This window comes from Dipodomys spectabilis, unplaced genomic scaffold (assembly GCF_019054845.1).
Source record: "Dipodomys spectabilis isolate Male_0828 unplaced genomic scaffold, ASM1905484v1 ptg000096l, whole genome shotgun sequence".
In the NCBI taxonomy this organism is placed as follows: Eukaryota; Metazoa; Chordata; class Mammalia; order Rodentia; family Heteromyidae; genus Dipodomys; species Dipodomys spectabilis.
In genome coordinates, this window is record NW_024870773.1 from 18,024,240 (window position 1) to 18,048,586 (window position 24,347).

General features: G+C 38.0%; 1 protein-coding gene across 2 annotated transcripts in view; it reads left to right on the forward strand.

Moving 5' to 3' along the window:
* The window catches only part of Upf2 (UPF2 regulator of nonsense mediated mRNA decay), a 99,806-nt gene that overhangs the window by 34,716 nt on the left and 40,743 nt on the right, over window positions 1–24,347 (forward strand). For both annotated transcript variants that reach the window (XM_042685964.1, XM_042685965.1), the window contains exons 8-9: window positions 931–1,016; window positions 19,623–19,731. In XM_042685964.1, coding sequence (XP_042541898.1) covers window positions 931–1,016; window positions 19,623–19,731 — 195 coding nt within the window. The remainder of the gene's footprint in view (window positions 1–930; window positions 1,017–19,622; window positions 19,732–24,347) is intronic.

Consider the following 24,347-nt stretch of genomic DNA (forward strand, 5'->3'; position numbering starts at 1 on the left):
GAGCTACCATTCCTAGCACTCTGCTGTTGTATGTGAGAGATTTGAGCTTCTGTGAAGTTTCATATCCCTGGGCATCCTTAGACCAACTCCTATAGACTGAGGAACACTGTACCAATTTCTCATATTTTTGTTTTCTAGGCTACCATTTACTACCAAACCACCTTTCAGCCCTTAAATTTCTGTTTTCCAAAGACTTTTTCATATACGCCTTCCCCAGCTTTTCTTCTGTATTTATATTATATGTTAGACATTGATGAACTATTGGACACACTTTTTTTCTCTTAAAATATTACTGCTTTTTGGTTATCCTTATTAAGATTAGTTAATTTTTTTGGCTTACGAAGATCTTTGATGGAAGTCAGGGCTTTATACATCCTAGGCAAGCATTGTAACCTTTGATACTAAAACTGATATACTTGTCTTTAAAAGCATTGATTATACTTTTAATAGAGACAATTATCGAAGATCTCATGGTAGGTCCTCAAGCTATCCCCTTGAGTTCTGTTTTCAACACAAGGTTGCATTAAAAAAAATACATATTTTTAGATAGGTAAGATTCTGTGTGCGTGTGTGAGTGTGTGCACGCTGTTACTAGGGCTTGAACTCAGGGCCTTATAGTCTCTCTGAGCTTTTTTGCTCATGGCTGGCTCTCTCTCACTTGACTACAGCCCTACTTTGGCTTTTTCTGGCTAATTGGAGTATGCCTCACATTTGTCTGCCAGGGCTGCTCCAAACTGCTATCCTCAAATCTCAGCCTCCTAAATAGCTAGGAATGTAGATATGAGCCATCCATTGCGGGCCAGAGTAATTGTTTTGTTTGCATTTTTTTGTTTGCATATTTTTACAGTGCAGTTTTTTAAAACAATTTTGAAATGTTTAGGAAGAAGAAATTGAGTTTTTAAGAAAGGAAGTTTGTTCTTTCTCTTGTAGGCAGCAATGGATTTTTGCATGAACATGAACACAAAAGCAAACAGGAAGAAGTTGGTCCGAGCACTCTTCATAGTTCCTAGACAGAGGTACGTATTGCCAAAAGTAATTTGTTGGTGGCTTTACTCTGTAGTAGTAGTAAAAAAAACTCTCTCTCTTTCTCTCTCTTTCTCTCTCTTTCTCTCTCTTTCTCTCTTTCTCTTTCTCTCTCTATCTCTGTGTCTCTCACTTGCTCGCTTGTTTTCTTTTTTTGCTGGTACTGGAGCTTGAACACGGCCTGGTGGCTGTCTCTGAGCTACTTTTGTTGAAGGCTAGTACTCTACCCTTGAGCCACAGCTCTACTTTGGCTTTTTTCGTGATTAATTGGAGATAAGAGTCTCCTGGGCTTCCTGCTTGGGATGGCTTTGAAACAAGGTTCTCAGGGGATCTCAGCCGCCTGACTATTACAGGAGTGAGCTACCATAATGTCACTCTTCCTCCCCAATAATCTCTTTATATCAATCATGTCTCTCTTTTTTTTAATTCAGTAGGCCTTTATTAGCATATTTTTACTTTTTTATTGAATTTTTCTTATCTCTAATTTCTTATAATATTTTCTTGTTATGTAAAAAATATTTTAAATGTTACTTTCCAGGCATGATTTTTTCATGCTTTGTAATATTAGTATTCAGGAGACTCAGGCAGAGGATTGTGAGTTTGAGGCCAGCCTGGGCTATATAGTATCAAGACCTTGTCTTTAAAACTTCATGATAAATGGAGTAATTTTGTTGTGGAAGCATGTTTAAGTGGTATAGAACAAGCAAAGCAAACAAGCAAGCTGAATGAATGCAAGGTCCTGAGTTAAAGCCCTGGTACTAGAGAAGAAACAAAAAACAAACTTACTAATTGTTAGAAGGAATTGGTTTCTGTTTTTGGCAATAAGTAGTACAAGTATTGAAAGGTACAGGTTTTGGGAAATTTATCTTGTGTAAATATTTTAATTCAGTGTTAATCTAATCTGTAAAAATTTAAATGAAAAATTCAAGTTATTTGAGTTATTGTAACAGCTTAGAGATGAGATCCCCTACCCAGAAATTCATGGATAGAAGTAGAAGTTAATGATTATATTGTGAGTAATTCAAGTCATTCAAATGCTCTGTATTATACTACACTAAAATCTCTACCTCAGTAAACATTTCAGGACCACTCATACTCTATATTTACCTTATGAATCTAGAGCAGATGTATTTTGGCTTATCAAGTATGAATAAGGAAGCCGGTGCCAGTGGCTTGCGCCTGTAATCCTAGCTACTCAGGAGGCTGAGATCTGAGGATCATGGTTCAAAGCCAGCCGGGGCAGGAAGGGCTGTGAAACTGTTAATCTTCAATAAACTACTAGAAAACCACAAGTGGCATTGTAGCTCAAGTGGTAGAGTGCAGGGACAGCGCCCAGGCCCAGAGTTCAAGCCCCACGACCACCCCCCCTCCAAGAAAAAAGAATGAATAAGAAATTTTGTGCTTTCATACAACATAACTAATATTTTCTCTAAAAAATTTCTTTGAAGATTTCTTTTTTTTTTAATTTTTATTTTTTATTGTGAAAATACTGTACAGAGGGGTTACAATTAGATGGGCAAGATAATGAGTACATTTCTTATCAAGCATTGTAGCCTCTTCCTTTGTTTCCCCTTCCCATCCCTTCCCAGCCTCCCCCGCCCCCCCACTCATCCCTCCCCCCCCACCAAAGTTGTAAAGTTCGTTTTCGACATGACAGCTTGTACTTCTCATTGTTGCAACGGGTCCACCTGTATCCTTATTTAAATGACTTGTTTTTCCCCTTCCCCTCCACAAATTATACCGACATCAAATACAGTGAAAGCAGGGGTTATACTGTGGGGGAAGGACATACAAAGCAACAAAGAAATAATCTTATAAATGCGTTAGAAACAAATGCATGAGAGCTGGGAAGGTGGCTCAGTGGTAGAGCGCTTGCCTTGTATGCCAGAGGCCCTGGGTTCGATTCCTCAGCACCACATAAGCAAAAAGAAAAAAGCCGGAAGTGGCTCTGTGGCTCGAGTGGTAGAGCGCTAGCCTTGAGCTGAAGAGCTGAGGGACAGCACCCAGGCCCAGAGTTCAGGCCCCACGACCGGACCCAAAAAAAAAAAAAAAAAGAAAGAAAGAAACAAATGCATGAAGGAAAAAAAACATTTTCTTTGAAGATTTCTTATAGCAAAATTTTAACTTAGTTCTTTCATAGGTGGTAACTAGAGATCTCTTAGTGAGGTTTCTAAATGAGACCAAATTCCTACTCATCCTTTTTCTTTCATATTTTTTAACTCCTGTTAACAAAAGTAATATGAACATTTGAATTTTCATTTTAGTTGTGCAAGAGAGAAGGGATGTTTATATAGTGAGTAGAAGTAGATAATTGAGAATTGTAATTCAGAAAGTTTTGTAGGTACTATATGACTTACAGTTAGGGGATCATCAGTTTTGGGGTGCACCATTAGCTTAAGTACAACTAAGAAAAAAGTCATCAGTTTCAAGACTTTAATTGTGAAATCTCTCTTTCTTTTTTTTTGGTGCTAGTTCCTGAGGCTTGAACTCAGGTCCAGGTGCTGTCTCTGAATTTCTTTTGCTCAAGGCTAGTGCTCTACCACTTGACCTACCACACCACTTCCAGCTTTCTCTGAGTAGTTTATTGAAGATAACAGTCTCAGGACTTTCTTGCCCAAGCTGGCTTCGAACCACAGCCCACAAATCTCAGCATCCTGAGTAGTAGAATTACAGGTGTGAGCCACTGGCACCCAGCTTGTTCCATTTTTATATATACAAAATTGAAGGGTAAAGTATGCAAAAAAATGCAAAAAAAAAAGGCAAAAAAACTTTTTTTTAATCCATCATGGGGCCTGAACTCTGGGCCTGGGGCGCTGTCCCTCAGCTCTTCAGCTCAAGGCTAGTGTTCTATCATTAGAGCCACAGTGCCACTTCCAGCTTTTTCTGCTTATGTGGTACTGAGGAATCAAACAAAGGGCCTCATGCATGATAGGCAAGCACTTTGCCACTGAGCCACCTTCCCAGACCGTTGGACTAAATTTTTTCAAGTGAGGTTTTTAGAATAGAATAAACAAAAATAAAAAAGCTTGGATAACAAATGAAATGAAGCAGTGACTAATATCTTAGTTCATTTGTAAAAGATCAACTTCTTTCCCCATAAAAGATCTATTTCTTTTCCTTCTTCATTTAAGCCTAAAAAAAGTCCTTAAAATTTGTATACTGTTATTTGGTCTTTTACAACTGAATGTATCTAATGAGCTCCTTGATAGAAAGCTGCAAATTAGTAGAAGTTGGAATCTGTTAGTAACATATGCTTGAAAGTATTAGTAAGTTGAAAATGATGATTTAAAGACTAAAGTGTAAATAAGATCTAAGTATTTAAAATGCATGACATTCTATAAGTCCTGAGAATTAGACCTTGGTTCTGTTAAATCCCTGAGATGCTCTAGATTCTGTAATTTAAGTTTGTTATGATGGTCTAGGTTCTAAAACCTATTCATTCATTATCTAATTCATCCAGTGGTTGGAGCTGGACAAGGTAAGGAACACAATTGACTCAACACTTCTGTCTTTCATGTAGCTTAAAGCTTGTTGAGGAAGACAACAATAATACCAAGTTGTCTTATTAGGAAGAAGGATAGCATGCAGCTTTGAAATATATAGCATTTGTAGAACTTACTCATTTGATGGAGCCAAAGAAGGCTATATAGACTGTTTTATTTAATCTGAGTCCTGACTGAAATTAGCTAGACAAAGGAGCTGTGAGCAAATGGATTATAGAGAGAATTTTTCTAATAGACAATATTATATGCAGACAGACAGGAAAAGAACATCATGACATCAACTTTTGCAAAAACCCTTTTCTTAGATTCCTCCAGTGTCTGGAGGACATTGTTCCGTAGACTCTACGCTGAGGAAAGGAGGAAGGCTAGTTTAACTTTTTTATCCCTCGCACAGTTAGGTTATTGCAGTGATGAAGAAGACATTGCTTAGCCGGGCGCTGGTGGCTCACGCCTGTAATCCTAGCTACTCAGGAGGCTGAGATCTGAGGATCGGGTTCAAAGCCAGCCCGGGCAGGAGAGACCGTGAGACTCTTATCTCCAATAAACCACCAGAAAACAGGAAGTGGTGCTGTAGCTCAAGTGGTAGAGCGCTAGCCTTGAGCTGAAGAGCTGAGGGACAGCGCCCAGGCCCAGAGTTCAAGCCCCATGGCCGACCAAAAAAAAAAAAAGAAGACATCGCTTATATGGAGGTGATAAAATTATATCACATGGTATTTAAAGCCCTTTCTCAGCTTCTTCCGTCTTAAATCTTGCCAAATTGTAGTACATACTTCCCCTCCCTCCAGTTTCTTTTTTTGTGTGTGCTGGTTTTGGAACTTGACCTCAGGGCCTGTGCACTGTCCCTGAACTTGCTTAAGGCTAGGCTAGTGTTCTACCACTGGAGCCGGAGCTCCACTTCCAGGTTTTTTGAGGTAATTTATTGGAGAAAAAAGAGACTCACAGACTTTGCTGCCCATACTGGATATCTTGAAGCAGTAAGATAAGTACACATAGGCATTCCTCCTGTCTTTTGACAGGATTACTGCAGAAGGTCAGACTCTCATGATCCCGAGTCTTTATTTAGATATAGGATAAGCAATCACAGTTTCCCACTAGAATCAGTCATTCTCCACACATTCATATTTCCTGTACCCAGTTCCCACAGCACCTAGGGTTTCCACAATGAGTTTTGTTTTGGTACTTCTTCTGGGGCTTGAACTCAGGACATTAATTTTGCTCAAGGCTCTGCTTCTGGCTTTTTTGGGGGAGGTGATTAATTGAAGGTAAGAGTCTTAGGGTCTTTCCTTCCATCCTGGCTTTGGACTGTGATCCTCAGATCTCAGCCTCCTGAGTAGCTAGAATTAGAGTCATGAGCCACTAGCACCTGGCTTATCTACCCTTATCTCTTTATCCCCTTAAGTCCAATAGAAGCCATTGTCTTAAATATATATCTATATTTATATATTTATATATAGATATATATATCGTGCCAGACCTGGGGCTTGAACTCTGGGCCTGGGCACTCTGCCTGGGCTCCTTTTGCTCAAGGCTATCACTTTACCAATTGAGTCACATTGTGCTTCTGGCCTTTTCTCTAATTAATTGGAGATAAAAGTCTCACAGACTTTCCTGCCCAGGCTGGCTTTGAACCTCAATCCTCAGATCTCAGCCTCTTGAGTAGCTAGGATTACAGATGTGAAGTATCAGCACCCAGCTATCTTAATTCTTAGTGTCTCAAAGTTTCTTTTGAGCATATAAGATAATATAATTACAGATTATTTCCTGTGTTTGACCTAAGGGACAATTGATTATCTTTTCATCTTAGCTACAAAAGGTTTTCCTTGTTCTTTTAAAGATGTATGTTTCTATGAATGTATTATATTTAATCATTTCAGCCTTTCCAGTCTTTTGTCATTACTAATTTATACTTTATTTAGTTATGCTTTATTTATATTTATATATTTATAATTGATTGTGCTAGCTAGTGATTTACCATTTTTAGTTCTCCAGCTTTTAGATTCATTATTTTAGTCCTCTTATGATTTCCTTTATTTTGGTTTCTTCCATTTATTTTGTTTCTTTTCATTTCCTCTGTGAGTCAAGTTGATAGAATTTTGAAAGTTTTTGGCAGTGTGACTATTTTGCAGTTTGTTAGTAATTCATGTTTTTATTGCATTAAGCTTACAGGACATTATTTTTACTTTTTGGAATCCTTTGCAATTTCTTCCATTGCCCATTCCATAGTTCATATTTGTAAATATTGCATGGTTATTTAACATAGCATGTTTCTTTATATGGTGCGGAGTTAAATGTGTAACCAGTTCTACCTTATTATATAAATATTTAAAATCTTCCCTTTTTTTTCTTTTTACCTTTTTTTTTGGTCATGGGCTTGAACTCTGGGCCTGGTCACTGTCCCTTAGCTATTCAGCTCAAAGCTAGTGCTCTACCACTTGAGCCACAGAGCCACTTCTGCTTTTCTGAGTGGTTTATTGGAGATAAGAGTCTTGTGGACTTTCCTGCTGGGGCTGGCTTTGAACCGCGATCCTCAGATCTCAGCCTTCTGAATAGCTAGGATTACAAGTGTGAGCCACCAGTGCCCTGCTTCTTTTTACCCTTTTTAAAAAAAAGATTACTTGCTGCCAGGTGGCACTCACCTTGAGCTAAAGAACTGAGGGACAGAGCCCAGGCCTAGAGTTTAAGTTCTACAGAGATCAACAAAAAAAAGTTTTCTTGGTCAGTGTTCGTGACTTAGAGAGATGAGTTATTTGTGTGTGTGTGTGTGTGTGTGTGTGTGTGTGAGTGAGAGAGAGAGAGAGAGACTGTCTGTGTCTATGTATGTGTGGATTGTATATTTGTGTGTGTGTGTATTTTTTTAATTTTCTTTTTGGTATTATTGGAGTTTGAATTAAGGCCCTCATGTTGCTGGAGTCGTGCTCTCTATACTACTTGAACTGCACTTTTTGTTGGTTATTTTTGGAGATGGAATCTAGCAGAGTTTTTCTGCCTGAGCTGGTCTTCAACCTCAATTCTCTATATCTTAGTCTTTGGGTAGCTAGGATTATAAATGTGAACTATCAGCACCTGACCTGATGTGTTTTATTTTTATTAGTAATTACTATTATTTCAGCTTCCAGAAAGTAAATGTTTTATTTTGTGTATAGATAAAGCTTTCATCTTTATTGTAAATTTTAAAAAGTGGCCTATTGGGTCTGTCTTAGTGCTTTTTGTTCTGAATTATACCTTAATCTGACATGATTATGATTTCTGCTTTTTCTCTTATGTTTGGTATATCTTTTCACTTACATTTAGTCTGTCAAAATCAATTCAGTTGAATCTCTGTATTACTGAATTTGGATTTTACTTAGTTTTCACCTGTTACTTTGCTTAACAATCATTTACTTAGATACTCTCGCTTCTCTACAATGAGCACTGATAAAATTACTTTGTGCTGTGTTTTTCTTTTCCTTTCCTCCCCCATCTGATATTAGTTAATAGTAATGTCTTTAATATTTTCCTTTCTTATTTTAAATGTGTGTTTTTATTGTCAACTTTAATTGTTAAGTACTTTTAGTGTTTGAAGTAGATAAGCCTCATATTTCCTTGACTTTGTTTTTCATTCCCCTTCACTATGTTATTGATAATACATCCCGGTAGAAAATAAAATATTTATATGCACACTTGTCAGTCAAACCCTAGGGTTTATTTTGGGGAGGGGCGTAGAGGTTTGAACCATCAACCTCATACTAGGCACATACTTTCTCTCTGAGCTGTGCACCCAGATTGGTTTTATTTTTAAGTTATACAGTTTCACTTACTCAGCATTTCCTGCCAGTTCTTTTGTAGAAGTTTTCCCCATCTATGTATGGGTTTACTAAAGTTTATCTGGGAAAAAAATCTCCTTTGAGCCCTTCTGGGTGCAGAATGATATATCTGTGACTTTTTTAGTTGAGAGACAGCTTGACTAGTTAAAGGATCTGTAATACTTTTTTTTTTTTAATCTTAATAGCTTGTAATAATAGCCATTTAGTGATTGCTGTAGTTGTAAAACATCTGAGGCCAGCCTGCTTCTTTTTAATTGATGTAGTGAGTCATTTATATAGGTACTCAATTCTTTTTCTAATAAATCCAGTAGGTTTCTCTTCTTTTCTTTTCCTTTCCTTTCCTTTCCTTTTCTTTTCTTTTCTTTTCTTTGTCCGTCATGGGGCTTGAACTCTGGGCTTGGGAGCTGTCCCTGTGCTCTTCAGCTCAAGATGAGCACTCTACTGTTTGAGCCACAGCACCACTTCTGGTTTTCTAGTGGTTAATTGGAGATGAGAGTCTCAGACTTTTCTGCCTGGGCTGGCTTTGAACCATGATCCTCAGATCTCAGCCTCCTCTGTAGCTAGGATTACAGGTGTGAGCCACTGCCACCCAGCAAATACAGTAGGTTTCTTAGAATAGATCTACCTTGTTGTTCATCATGCCAGGTGATTCTTAAGTTTTCATATTAAAATTTTTAAGGTTGAGTGTTAATGACATACTCCAATAATCCTAGCTATTCAGGATGCTGAGATCTGAGGATCTGAGTTTGAAGACATCCTGGGCAGGAATGTTCATGAAAATGTTATCTCTAAGTAACCATAAGTGATAGAGTGCCAATCTTGAGTGAAAAAAATAAAGGACTGCTCAGGACCTGAGTTCAAGCTCTAGTACTGGTGTACATGGACATACTCATATACATAGACAAATTTAGGAATGTTTTCTAGATTTTGAATCTTAAATATGTTCCAGTACATGTTCTTTTCTCCAGATTAGCTTTCCTTTTTTTTTTTTAGATGCTCTAGTTTGGCATAGGTTGAATGTCCTTGTCTTCTTACTCATCACATTTTTTAAATCTGAATGAAAATTCTTCATTTTATTTTACATTTTATTTTCTATTTTTTTAGTTAATATACATTTGTAATAGGAGGCTTCATTCTGATATTTCCATACATGCACACAGTGTGCTTTGAACAAATTCACTTCTTCCACTATATTCTCATTCTTTCCTTCTCTCCTACCTTTTTCAAATAGCTTTTAGTAGATTTCATTATACTATATTCATGTGTGTATATGTGTATACATACATACATGTCCCCTTTTATATTTATGTACTGCACAAATGAGTGAGAATGTGCAATGTTGGGCTTAAGTTTGTCTTATTTTACCCAAAACAATGAGCTCCATATCCATCTATTTTCCTGCAAATGACAGAATTTCATTTGTTTTATTTCCTAATACTATTCCATGGTGAATACATACCATATTTGCTTTATTCATCAGTTGTTAGACACTCTGTCTGATCCCATAGTTTTGCTATTATCAATAGTGTTACATAAATGTGAGTATCTAAGTATCTTTCTTGTATAATGATTTCTTCTACTTTGGATATTAGTTACTTTTTTTTTTTTGCCAGTCCTAGGGCTTGAGCTCAGGGACTGTCCCTGAGCTTCTTTTGCTCAAGGCTAGCACTCTACCACTTGAGCCACAGCGCCACTTCTGGCTTTTTCTGTTTATGTAATACTGAGGAATCGAACCCAGGGCTTCATGCAGGCACTCTACCGCTAAGCCATGTTCTCAGCCCCATTAGTCACTTCAATGTCCTTTCTTTCCACACTCTTGTACTTACTGAGTGTTCCACTGAAGTTGTTCCCACTAATGAACCTTTTCTCATTTTTTCTATTCATCTAGATTTTAAAAAGTAACCATGACCAATCAGAATTTTCCATATATTTTGTGGCAATAATTTTTCTTGATGAATTGCCATAGTTTTGAGGATTTTTCCTTTCCCCTGCCTTTTCTTGGTTCTTTTAACTTTTAAAAATTGACCATTTATAATGATGCAGTACTTACCCTCTTTTTTTTTTTTTTGAACTTCTGGCTTAGGCTCTTTCCTGGAGCTTCTTTTGGCTCAAGGCTAGCACTCATATCACTTGAGCCACAGCACCATTTTTGCTTTCTCTGAGTAGTTTATTGGAAATAAGAGTCGCACAGACTTTCCTGCCAGAGCTGGCTTTGAACCATGATCCTTAGATCTCAGCCTTCTGAGTAGTTAAGATTACAGGCATGAGCCACCACCACCTATCTATGACCTTTTTGTTCCATCTAAATGAATTAGGTTTCCCTGGCTCATATTACTAGAAGATTTATTGTTACAGTTTTGGTGCTTGAACCCTGGGCATGGGTACTGTCCCTAAGTTCTTTTGCTCAAGGCTATAAGTTCTTTTGCTCAAGGCTAGTGTTCTATCGCTTGTGCTGTGGCTCCACTTCCAGCAATTTTGTGGTTAATTGGAGATAAAAAGCCTCACATACTTTTCTTATCAGGGCTGGCTTTGAACTACTGTCCTCAGATCTCAACTTCCTGAGTAGATAGGATTACCAGTGAGAGCTACCAGCACCCAGGTCAACAGGTTTATTTTTTAAGGGTAAATTTTTGCCTTCGTTAAGATATCTGTTGTTTAGGGGTCTGTAAACCTATTTTGCACCCTTGCTGTATTGCCTCATGTGGCTTTCGGTGCCTCTTTCTTGGTCTCCAGACCACAAGCTGTAGTTAATTGTAAGGGACATCAGTTTACCACTAAAGCATTCTAGTGGGGTTTTGAAAGCTCTGTTTGGGCCAACTTTCTCCTGTGCTTTATGCTATAAGTGATCTTGCTCCAAATCTAGACATACTTGATAGCTGCAGTCAAACTCAGGTAGTATTTGCATTTACAGATTTTATGTCTGAATTCCTGTGAAAATGAAGATTTGCCTCACTTTAGACTTCCTCCTGAGTAACATGAGCCATTGGTGCCCAACAACACTTAATTCTTGAACAGCTTTTCCTGTTCTAGGTTTTTAGGAGGATTTGCTGACACTCTTATGAAACTTTCAGTTGGATCTTTCTCTAAATTTTCAGCCATGAATGAATTTTTGTTGTGTTTTTGAAATGTTAATATATTATACCACTTGATGGCACTATTGCTTTGAGAACAGCAGCATAGTGGGAAAAAAGTCAACAGGGTATTTTATTGTGGATTTCAGAGTAAGTGACTTCAATCGTTTGATTGTATTTTACCTTTTTGGAATAATTTGGAAGATACTGTCTCAAAAGAGAAGCAGGGGAAAAAACAACTAAAAAGGAGTTCAAACCCCAGTAACTGCCAGTGAGAGGTGGGCGGGGCTGGGAGGAGGAAGAAAGCAAATTGATTAGGAGAATGACTGAATATTTACTAACTTGGTGATTATTAATGTCAAGCAGAATTTTTTGAATGTGTCATTTAGAGACATGCAGTTTTATTGTTGAAAGAAAAAGTAGTTTTTAAGTGATTCATAGTTAACTGTTGGCTAAAAAAATACTTAAAGATTATATAATTGTTTTCAAAAGAAAAGTTTATTTTTTATTTACTTCTTAAAGCAAATTATATGAATTGTCAACTAGCTTATTAAATGAATTACCAAGTTCAGTCTCAGTGTAGAGAATTCTTTATTAATTTCAATATTTTGATTTGTGTTTTAATAGCTTTAAAATGATGTGACCTTTCACTCTCCAGTCCCTTTCAAGCTTATATTCTTAGGACTGTAGGAGAGACAAGAAAATATTCTTTATTTTCAATTTAACCTTTTCCCCTTATTATAAAGGTGATGTACAGAGGGGTTACAGTTACATTATTCAGGTAATGAGTACTTTTTTTGGAAGTGTCACCCATTCTCTTTGTCCCTATCCACAAGTTGTATAGTTCATTTTCAACAGTGTCTAGTGAGTACCACTGCTGCATTTGCTTACCCTTTGTCCCTTCATTTTTGTGCCTTTCCTTACCCTCCCAAAGAGATAAATAAACAAGACAAAAAGAGAATAACAACAAGAAGGAAAAAACCTTGTTTCCATTTCCTGGAGTTTATTTTGATAAATACCATTTTATATGATCAGAGGCACATAGGCATTGTGCCTTTGTGTTCCTCTCCTCAGAGTATCCTCTTGTGCGTGAGTGCTGAGTCCTGTATAATTGATCATATCCCAGTGTATTTTAGATTTAGCTTCCGCATATGAGAGAAAACAAACATGCCCTGTTTGTCTCTCTGAGCTTGGCTTAACCTCACTTAACATAATTTGTTGTAGGTCTATCTCTTTCTCTGCAAATAATATTATTCTTTCTAATGGCTGTGTAAAATTTTGTGTACAAATACCACATTTTTTGATCCATTTATCTATTGGAGGGCATCTGGGCTGTTTTTATAGCTTGGCTATTGTGAATAGTGCAGCTATGAACATGGATGTACAGCTTTATGGTGTCCTGGCTTGTGATAATCTAGGTAGATGCCCAGGAGTGGTATGGCTGGACCATAATGGAGGAACCTCCAGACTACTGTCCAGAAAGGTTGTACTAGTTTACAATCCTACCAATAGGGTTCCTTTTTTTCTCCACATCCCCATTGACATTTGTTGATCAAATTCATGATGATGGCCAATCTAACCTGGAGTGAGATAGAATCTTAAGAGATGTTTTGATTTGCATTTCTATTATGGTGAGGGATGAGGTGTTTCTTTGTCATTCTTACCTCTTCTGAGAAGTTTCTCTTTAGCTCCTTGCCCCTATAATGATTAGTTTATATACTTTGGGAGGAGTTAATTTGTTGAGCTTCCTGGTAGATATTGGATATTAGGCCTTAGTCCCATGTATTATTGGTAAAGAGCTTTTTCCAGGCTGTTGGCTATCTTTCAGATTTAGTAACTATGTCCTTTGCTGTCCAGGAGCCTTATTTTGATTTAATTACATTTGTCAAGTCTCCTTTCTGCAGTGCTCCTAGGAATCTTCTCAAAAAGTTTTTGTCTACTTAAAAGTTCTAGTGTTTCTCCTACTCCCTCGTGGAGTAATTTTAAAGTTTCAGATCTGATGTTCAGGTCTTTGAACTACTTTGAGTTAAGTGCATGGTATAAAACAGGGATCTACTTTTAGCTTTCTGCATATGGATGCCTAGTTTGCCCACTTTTCCCAACATCAGTTATTGAAGAGGCTATCTTTTCCCTCTGTATATCTTTGGCTCCCTTATCAAATATCAGATAGCTGTAAGTATATGATTTTAATTCTGAGGTTTCTAGTCCATTCCATTGATTTTTCTATTTTTGTGTTAATACCAAGCTGTTTTTTTTTTTTTTTGGAGGTCCGGTCGTGGGGCCTTAACTCTGGGCCTGGGTGCTGTCCCTCAGCTCTTCAGCTCAAGGCTAGTGCTCTACCACTTGAGCCAAGCTCCACTTCCGGCTTTTTCCTTTTTGCTTATGTGGTGCTGAGGAATCGAACTCAGGGCCTCATGCATGCAAGGCAAGCGCTCTACCACTGAGCCACCTTCCAAGCCCCTACCAAGCTGGTTTTTGTTATTATAGCTCTGGTAGAGCTTGAGTTCTGGGGTTGTGATAGCACCAGCATTGCTTTTTTTTTTTTGCCTAGAATTGCCTTGGCTATTTGAGGTCTTTTGTTGTTCCATATGAATTTTTGGATTGTTCTCTCCACCTCAGTAAAGAACATCAGTGGAAGTTTTATGGGGTTTGTGTTGTTTGTAGATAATTTTTGTCAGTATGGCCATTTTCACAATATTAATTGTACCTATTCATGAACCTGGAAGGTCTTTCCATTTGTTGATCTTGTCTTCAAATTTTTATACTTGTTGCTGTAAAGATCTTTGATTCCTTTTTTAGGTTTATTCCCAAATTTTAATTTTTTTTGAAGCTATTGCAAATGGAGTTCAGAAATCATTCTTAAGCCAGGACTAGCATTAAACAAAAATGTAGTTGATTAGTTTATTTGCAGTGCGTAAGGGATTTTATTTGGGGAAATAATGAATAAACACAAACTGACATAAGTTGAGTGAAATGAAGTATCAATTAAGCATTTTACCAGCAGTAGAATAGTCTGAGAAAAGAGACCATGGCCAATTCCAAAATTAACAAAAACTAAAATTAGCAATTACCTAGGATGTTTTAAAAGAATTAAACTATTCTTCTAAATTGTTAAACCATTTATTTTGAATCTGTTAAAGCTGAAAGCACTTACCTGTGTGTTAGCTTACCAAACTGTGCCTGAACAGATAACACAAACTGTTTTACTGTAAAGTGAATAGCTATAACTGCCTTTTTTTTCGGCTAGAAAAAAAGCCTACAAGTACATTGGGCTAATTAGAAAAAGAAAAACAATGAAGCAAAGTATAAATGACAAATGAAGAAATAGGAAAGGGAAATGACATAGTTTACTTAAGTTGTTTTTGTTTTGTTTTTTTCTCTTTGCTGGTCCTGGGGCTTGAATTCCCGATCTGGATGCTGTCCCTGAGCCTCTTTGTGCTCAAGGCTAGCACTATACCACTTGAGCCACAGTGCCACTTCCATCTTCTTCTGAGTTGTTTATTGGAGATAAGAGTCTTACAGACTTTTCTGCCCAGGCTGACTTTGATCTAATCCTCAGATCTCAGCCTCCTGACTGATGGTATGAACCACTAGCACCTGGCTTGTTTGAGGTTTTGATGAGTTTGATTGGCTCAAACTTTGCTTAATAAAATATATTGAAAAAATGGGGCTGGGAAGGTGGCTCAGTGGTACAGCGCTTGCTGTGCATGCATGAGGCCCTGGGTTCAATTTCCTCAGCACCACATAACCAGAAGAAAAAAAAAGCTGGAAGTGTTGCTATGGCCCAAGTGGTAGAGTGCTAGCCTTGAGCTGAAGAGCTGAGGGACAGTGCCCAGGCCCAGAGTTCAAGCCCATGACCGGACCCCCCCCCCCCAATATATATATATATATATATATATATATATATATATATATAAAGTCATGATGGAACTAATGTTTCAGAAATTCAAGAGCTGGAAGCTGGGGATATAACTCAGTATTAGAGCATGTTCCTAGAATTTGAGAGACCCTAGAGGCAGCACCACAAAGAAAAGAAAAAAAAATAAGTGCTGTTCTTAGGGAAATCCAAATAGAGAAGTATCTAGAAAATGTATTATACATAAAAAGAACATTAAACATTTTAAGTAAATAAGACAGTATACTAAGAATACTTTAAAACCACTTGAAACTCCAACTGAAGTAATTTTTGGAAAAAAAATGCACATTTCTAAAATCAAATTTTGTCTTGAGTAAAACTAGATAGCTTTATTGGTTTATTTAGTCTTTCATGGAACAATCATTTCTTCACTATATAATAGCAACAGAGCATAGAAAACTTGCATTTTGTACATTAAAAAATAGCTAGAATCTAATGGAAGGGAGCAAGAAACTTAAAACTTTATTTTGATATACAAAGTATATGAAAAATACTAGTAAATCAGATTTAAAAATAAGAATCAAAGCTAGGCACGGGTGGCTCACACCTGTAATCCTACCAGGAGGCTGAGATCTGAGAATTGAGGTTTAAAGCCAGCCTGGGCAGAAAACTCCATGAGACTCTTATCTCCAATAGACCTCTAGAAAACTGGAAGTGCCACTGTGGCTCAAGTGGTAGAGCGCTTGCCTTGAGCTGAAGAGCTGAGGGACAGCGCTCAGGCCCAGAGTTCAAGCCCCATGACCAACAAAAAAAGAAAGAAAAAAAGAGTAAGACTGTCAACCTTCATTTATATACCAAATGTGTAGATGAAGCACTATTTTGAGTGCCCATTCGACACTCAAATGTTGAGGTGGGGGAGGGGAGTTGTGGAGAGAAGCATAACAAATAAACTATATGCCATGTACATTGTGCTTTCAGAATTAATACAGGATATGAGCTCAGGAATACATAGAGTGAGGTGGATGTTCAGATTCAGTGGTATATTAATGAGGTGACCTGTGAGGGAAGATACTTATTTGGGAGAAGCAGGTTCCAGCCAAAGGGAAGGGCGGTATGAGGGCTGAGGAGGGAGCGGCCAAGTGAGTGCAGAGAACAGGTTTTGTGATGTGCCCATGAAGTCACAGATGGCCATTTGCTGTAGAATTAGAACTTGGCCCTCCTACCTCCCAATACATTTTCTGTTGCTCTCTGACCCATGCTTTTGACAAAAAGAAATGGCAGAATCAAAGCATAGGTTTAAAGTATTATATTTAAATTTGGCAACTGATTATGAATTGAAAAGAGTACTTATTAAAATGAGTATGGAAAAACAAATGAGGACTCTAGTATTTAAAAAAATTATAAATTTGATATTAGTATAAATTTGTCTGTTATATAAGAAAAAAGATTCATTTGCCTCAGACTTTTAAAACACTAGCAGCATCAGGAAAATTGTTACATATTTATGAGAACACTGCAGTAATACTTCACTTTTGTATTATTATCTTTGATGTGTGATCCACATTGTATGTTTTCCATGTGACACAGAAGCTTAGCTTCCAGTAGATAAAACTAAAAATGTTTTAAATAAGCTTTTAAAATTTACTGACAGGTATTTTAATTCAAACATTTTCAAATCTCTATGTAATGGAATACAGTTTTCACTATTTCTCTAAAAAAAAGGATAAGATTGCTGGATGCTGGTGACTTGTGCCTATCTCCTAGCTACTGAGGAAGCTGAGATCTGAGGATTGTAGTTTGAAACCAGCCCAGGCAGGAAAGTTCATGAGGCTCTTATCTCCAATTAACCACCGGGGGAAAAAAAAGCCAGAAATGGAGTTATGGGTCAATTGGTAGAGCACTAGTCTTTTTTTTGGGGGAGTCCAGTCGTGGGCCTGAACTCTGGGCCTGGGCGCTGTCCCTCAGCTCTTCAGCTCAAGGCTAGCGCTCTACCACTTGAGTCACAACGCCACTTCTGGCTTCTTTTTTTTTTTTTTGGCTTATGTGGTGCTGAGGAATCAAACCCAGGGCCTCATGCATGCAAGGCAAGCGCTCTACCACTGAGCCACCTTCCCAGCCCTAGAGCACTAGTCTTAAAGAAGCTCAAGGACAGCACCCAGTCCCTGAGTTCAAGCCTCAGGACTGGCGTGCGCGTGCGCACGCACACACACACACGCGCGCGCGCGCGCACTCGTGTGTACACGCTATATAAACACATATGTATACTGTGTATCTATATATAGCTGTCTATATCCATCTATCTAGATACAGAGAGAGATGATATTTTTTAAAGGTATTAATTTACAACTATGTAGCTTCCACATTCTTTGATATGAGGTTTCTGGAATGGTGACTATCATATCCATCTAATAGGGTGGTTATTAGGACTCTTAAGTGTATGCACTATCTACAGCTGGCTCTGGCACAATAATAAGAAATAAGTGATATTTTAAAAAGAAATAATAGCTGGGTGCTGGCAGCTCATACCTGTAATCCTAGCTCCTCAGGAGGCTGAGATCTGAGGATTGTGGTTCCAGGCCAGTCCAGGCAGGAAAGTCTGAGACTCATCTCCAATTAATCATGGAAAAAGCTGAAGTAGCACTGTGGCAGAAGTGGTTAGAGTGCTAGCCTTGAGCAAAAAGGAGCCCAGGGAGAGCAGCGAAGCCCAGAGTTTGAGCTCTAGGACTTGCTAATAATAATAGTAATAATAATAATAGTAGTAGTAGTAAAGGCCTAAGAGGAGTACAAAGTTTTTGAGGATTTTACGTACAGATTTAATTTTCTTTCTTTTTTTTCTTTTTTGCCAGTCCTGGGGCTTGAACTCAGGGTCCTGAGCTTCTTTGTTCAAGGCTAGCACTTTACTACTTGGGCTACAGTGCCACTTCTGGCTTTTTCTGTTTATGTGATACTGAAGAATTGAACCCAGGCTTCATGCATGCTAGGCAAGCACTCTACCACTGAGCCACATTCCCAGCTCCTCAGTTTTCTTTTTTCTTTTTGTCTTTTGTGGGGCTTGAGCTCTGGGCCTGGGTACTGTCCCTCAGCTCTTCAGCTTAAGGCTAGTCTACCACTTGAGCCACAGCGCCATTTCGGGTTTTCTGGTGGTTTATTGGAAATAAGAGTCTCATGGATTTTCTTGCTTGGGCTGGCTTTGAACCGCAACCCTCAGATCTCAGCCTCCTGAGTAGCTAGGATTACAGGCATGAACCACCAGTGCCCAGCAGCTCTTCAGTTTTCTCTTCTTAACCTCATCTCTTCAAATATAACTCTATTCTTCTTTCACCAAGATCCTGTGTCTCAGGGCAAATATATTCATGCTGGAAGTTTCCTAAAGCCTTTCGTGATATGTGGTCTTTTTCCCTTTTTTGCATGATTCTATAGAATAGTATTCTATTCAGAACCAATAAAACTTGCAGGATTGTTTCTCTTCTAAATGGCTCAGGCTGTCATAGTTTTGGCACCTGTGGTTTACTTCTTGTTGCCTTTGCTTTCTTTATCAGCTGCCATTAGTTGCTGCTGTCAGTATAGCTGCTTTCTAAGCAGTGTTAGCACTGCTTTTCATTCTCATCCTGTGATCTCCAGAGTGTTAAATCACTTATCAATCAAGTTTTATAAAATAGTATCTGTGACAGAAATGGAAACTACAATGGAGAGTTGATTCCACTTAGTAGTGGTTGCCTGGTGGTGTGGGTAAGCAGGCTTCCGGAGCTGCAACCATATTTGATGGCAAAGAGTGTTCTGACAGCAGAAGAAGATGACATGCATGCCATTTCCTTCTATGCATTATCTAAAATGAGATCTTGGATGAGGTCTAAGCGTTTCTATGACCAATAAAATGTGGAAGCTACATTTGGATTTTTCAATAGTATTTTCACATCTTAGATGGTTTGTAGGTTATTGGTTACTCTTAACTTTAGACACGAAAATTCTAAATAATTTACCCCTCGTTAGATGAAAGGATTCTGTTTTGCACCCTTTAAGAAACCCCTAACTTTGTAAATACTCTTGTTTATTACATAATTAAAGGTTTAAGTCTTGTTAAAATGTATGATTTTCTCCACTTAGCATATAATAGTTTATCAAAATTATATACTTAGTACAATTACAGATATGATAAACTGAATAGAAAATGCCAGATTATTAAAAAAAAACCTTTCACAAAGTTTATTGAATTCCCAGATACTTCATGATGATAATAAATAAGTTTGTATGAGTGATTAGTTCTTATAATCACTTAATGCTAATGTATCTGAGAAAGTTGAATTTGAAAATGAATTTATTTCTGGTCTCTCTTTCCTTTTACACATATCACATATAACTTTTGCAGGTTGGATTTGCTACCATTTTATGCAAGATTGGTCGCTACATTACATCCCTGCATGTCTGATGTAGCAGAGGATCTTTGTTCCATGCTGAGGGGGGATTTCAGATTCCATGTATGTATTTAAGCATTTATTTTGTAATATATATGTCTGTGTGTATTTTAAGTCAAGTGAGGATCCTTTAAGAACATAATTATTTTGTGTGTAAGTGTACTTTTGAAATTTGATAATAGTTCAGAATTTATGGACTTCTAAAATTTTGAATTAAACATGTTCACCAGAGCTTGAAATTGGTGATATTCCAACAAAAAAGGGAGCCCTTGCTCCTGTCTTATTCCCTCATTTGCTATTTCACTTTTTGCTTTTATGAATTAAAAACCATTTTCCAAGTCAACAGAATGCTGGTCCAGAAGAAAATGAGATTGACATTGAAGAGCCCAGTTGGGGTACAAATATGCCAAACACAAGAATTTCTATAAATTCTAAGACTTCAGTGAATTTTGCTCTTGCCTGTATCTTACTAATTCTTGCCTTAAGAATCTTTCTCTTGAGCCAGGAGCTGGTGGCTCACGTATGTAATCCTAGCTACTCAGGAGGCTGAGATCTGAGGATTGCAGTTCAAAGCTAGCCCAGGCAGGAAAGTCTGTGAGACTCTTATCCCCAATAAACCACCAGAAAACTGGAAGTGGTGCTGTGGCTCAAGTGGTAGAGAGTTAGCCTTGAGCTGACAGGCTCAGGGACAGCACCCACGTCTAGAGTTCAAGCCCATCACCACCAACAACAAAAAATCTTTATCTTGAATGGTGGGGAATTCTTTAAATGGAGCTTTGGCAAATACCAGGGGCCTGATGAGGAAGCAGTAAGTTTCCCTTCCTTTCCAAGTCCTGGGAATCTAGACAGACTGTGTGTTAGTAGTTCTTCTAATCCCTCATTACTTAGTCATGCTTTGTAATTGATAGAGCTTCAGCCACATACATGGTGGAGTAAAAAACTGGTATGGTAGAGGTGATTGTAAGTGAGCATAGAAGGCTGGAGAATTGATGGACTAGGGGTGTGGCTCATGGTAGTAGAGAGTTTGCCTAGCAGCATGCCTAGCAACCATAAAGCCCTGCATTCATTTCACCAGTACCAACTCCCTTTTCCCTCCAAAAAAGAATCTTAGCTAGTGAAAATTTATATTTTAAATCTTAGCTTTTTTTTTTTCTGGTCAGTTGTGGGACTTGAATTCTGGACCTGGGTGCTGTCCCTGAGCCCATCAGCTCAAGGTGAGTGCTCTACCACTTGAGCCACAGCGCCACTTCCAGTTTTCTGGTGATTAATTGGAGATAAGAGTCTGAGGGACTTTTTGCCAGGCTGTCTTTGAACCAGGATCCTCGGATCTCATCCTCCTGAGCAGCTAGGATTACAGGCACGAGCACTGGTGCCAAGCTTTAAAATCTTAACTTTATAGTAAATTGTTTGGAATATAAGTAAAGTCAGGAAATGCTTATTTTGTTCAGTAATGTTTTATTATATTCATTATAGCACAAATTATTAGTACTGTTGAACACTCAGAAAGATAATTCCTGAGGTCAAGAACCTTATGATATTGTGGGAAACTAGCATAAATACAAAGAACAAGGGAATTAAAATTTTTTTTTGTTCTTATTTATAGAAGGGATATACAGAGGGGTTGTGTTTATATGAGTCAGGTCAGGTGGTGAGTAAATTTCCTTTCCTACAGTGTTACCTGTTTCCCTCCCTCTCATCTCCACCCACGAATTGTATAGTTCACTTCCATCAATGTCTCGGGAGCTCCACTGCTGCACTTTTTCACCCTTTTCCCCTCTAGTTCTGTGCTCTCCCCCATCGTCCCAAAGATACGTATGTGAATACACCATATCTAAGATAAAGAAGACAGAATCATCCAGAAGTTTAGAAAAAAAATCTTTTGTTTCCATATGTTGGAGTTCATTTCAGTACTTATATATTATATAAATATGAAGAAGCAGTTAGGCATTGTGCCTTTGTGATTCTCTCCTAAGAGTATCCTCTTTTGATCTCACAGTATCTAGAATCCTGAATAATTTGTCATGTCCCAGTGCATTTTAGATCTAGCTTCTACATATCAGAGAGAACATGTGCTGTTTGTCTCACTGAACTTGGCTTACCTCACTTAACATGATTTGTTCTAGTTCCATCCATTTCCCTGCAGATGACATTATTTTTATCCTTTCTAATGGCTTTGTAAAATTCCATTGTATATAGGCATCACATTTTTTTGATCCACTCATCTATTGTAGGGCATCTGGATTGTTTCCATATCTTAGCTATTATGAACAGTGTGGCAATGAACATGGATGTGTAGGTATCCTTACCTGGTTCATGGTGTTCAGGGTAGATGCCTAGGAGTGGTATGGCTGGGTAGTAGGGAAGGTCTATATTTAGTTTTTTGAAGAATCTCCAGACTGATGTCCAGAGTGCTTGTACTAGTTTAAAAACTCACCACCAAGAACAAGAAAAGTTTTCAAAATTTAATATAGCTGTGCAATAGTGGTCCGTGCCCACCATCTTAGCTACTTAGGAGGCTAAGATCTGAGGATCTCTGTTCAAAGCCAGCCCAAGCAGGAAAGTCTGTTAGACTCGTATCTTCAATTAGCTCCCTAAAAGCTGACAGTGGAGGTGTGTCTCAAGTGGTAGAGCACCAGCCTTGAGCAGTAAAAGTTAAGAGACAGACTGAGGCTCTGAGTTCTATCGTCAGTACTGCCCCTTCCCCCCAAATAGAGTTAAGTATAAGGATTAGTATAGCAGATATACTAATTGCATGCTTAATTGCCAAATGAATTATTGAGGAGTGAGTGCCTTGTGTCCAGAAGAAGAAAAAATGTCTCAAAGAGTAGGATGATTTCTAATTATATCTTGTAGTAGGTGTTAGTTTGTTGTTATGAGTTTTATAGTTACAATTTCTGGGCCATCTTTTAAAAAAAGTGTATTTCAGAGTTTGTAGGTAGTATTAACCAAGCTAAAGTTTCTGTGTTTAGAGAAGTTTGGAAACACTGAGCCCAGTAAAGTTAATGCTTTTATTTTCTATCGTAAGCATTCTGCAGCCCAGCATGGTGGTTCATGCCTGTCATTTTGGGACAGTTGAGGTTTTAGGCCAGCTTTAGCAAAAAGTTTTTGAGACCTGCCATCTTAAACAATAAAAGCAGGGCTGGGAAGGTGGCTCAGTGGTAGAGCGCTTGCCTTGCATGCCTGGGTTCGATTCCTCAGCACCACATAAGAAAAAAGAAAAAAGCCGGAAGTGGCGCTGTGGCTCAAGTGGTGGAGCGCTAGCCTTGAGCACAAAGAGGTTCAGGGACAGCGCCCAGGCCCAGAGTTCAAGCCCCAGGACTAGTTAAAAAAAAAAAAGGTAAAGGAGACTGGAGATAGTTGGTTCAGGCACTTAATGAAAAGCTATATTCTTATCTCTTTTAATCTTTAAAAAAAACTGCTTCAAAGGATATAATTATTATCCTCATTAATAGACAAGCAAACAGGTTTAGAGTATTTGAGCAACTTAGCCTGTTATAATCCTAGTAATGTAGGTAAAGTCAGAATGACTGTTCCCTAAAAAAAAACCAGGAAAATCTAGCAGTGTAGAAGCTGCAGGGACACCAACTAACAGGCAATTAGGAAAATGCTGACAGTCATCAAGAGTGCTGCTATGACGGTGAATCAAAGGGCAAACTTGAGGAGGTATTTGGGGGTAGTAATTGAGGAGGATTTGGGGTAGTAATTTTGCTTTTGGTTGAGAATTCAGAATGTTGAGCATATTTATGGCTTATCATAAAAATTTTAGTCAAGTTTTCAGACTGAAGGAGATAGATGATGATTAAATGCCCCGTCTTCTCTCCAAGAGAATTCTTACATTGTTCACATTGTCATGAAGTATTACAGCAGTGAGAAGTAGTACTCATAATAGAATTTTATTAAAAAGCACTAATAATGATTAGCTGAGCAACTTGTGTCTTGTTTAATTAAGGGTTTACTTGAAAGACTGACACATATAACTCATATATCACAACACACTGCCTCCCAGTACATCTCTTTGTTTGTGCAAGGAAATTATTCTTGGGATCACTGAGAATAACATGACTTCTGATGTATTCATCCCTGAAATAGCAGCATTTACCAAAGGGTGTTCTTTTAAGAGATTACATATTCACGCCCCTCTAGGAGATTCATGGCAATTAGTTTCTTAAAGCATAAACAACTCTTTCTCTAAGTGGGGAAGGGACAGGCCTAGGGGTTGAATTCAAGGTCTCATGTTATTAAACAAGCACTCTACCACTTGAACCAAGCCTAAAATCATTTTTGCTTTTATTTTTCAAATAGGGTCTTACATTTATGCTCCAGGCATTAATGGGTTGGAACACAATCCTATTTATGTTTCAGTTTATGTGGTACTGAGGAGTCAAACCCAAGGCTTCATGCATGCTAGGCAAGCACTCTACCACTAAGGCACATTCCCAGTCCCAGCCTTTGCCTTTTTTTCTAGCCAAGATTGAGGCGTTGTGGTTTTCTGGTTTGTTCCTCTCACCTCCTTTGTGTTGAGGAACATATTTTAGCTTTAGTCAACATTGTTTCCCAACCCTAAGTCCTCAGATATATGTTTCTTGGTCAGAACCTCTTTTATGATACTGAGAAAGTTTTCATGTATTGTTAGCTAGTTATATCTAAAAAAAACAACTTATTATTTTTATTCTTAAAAA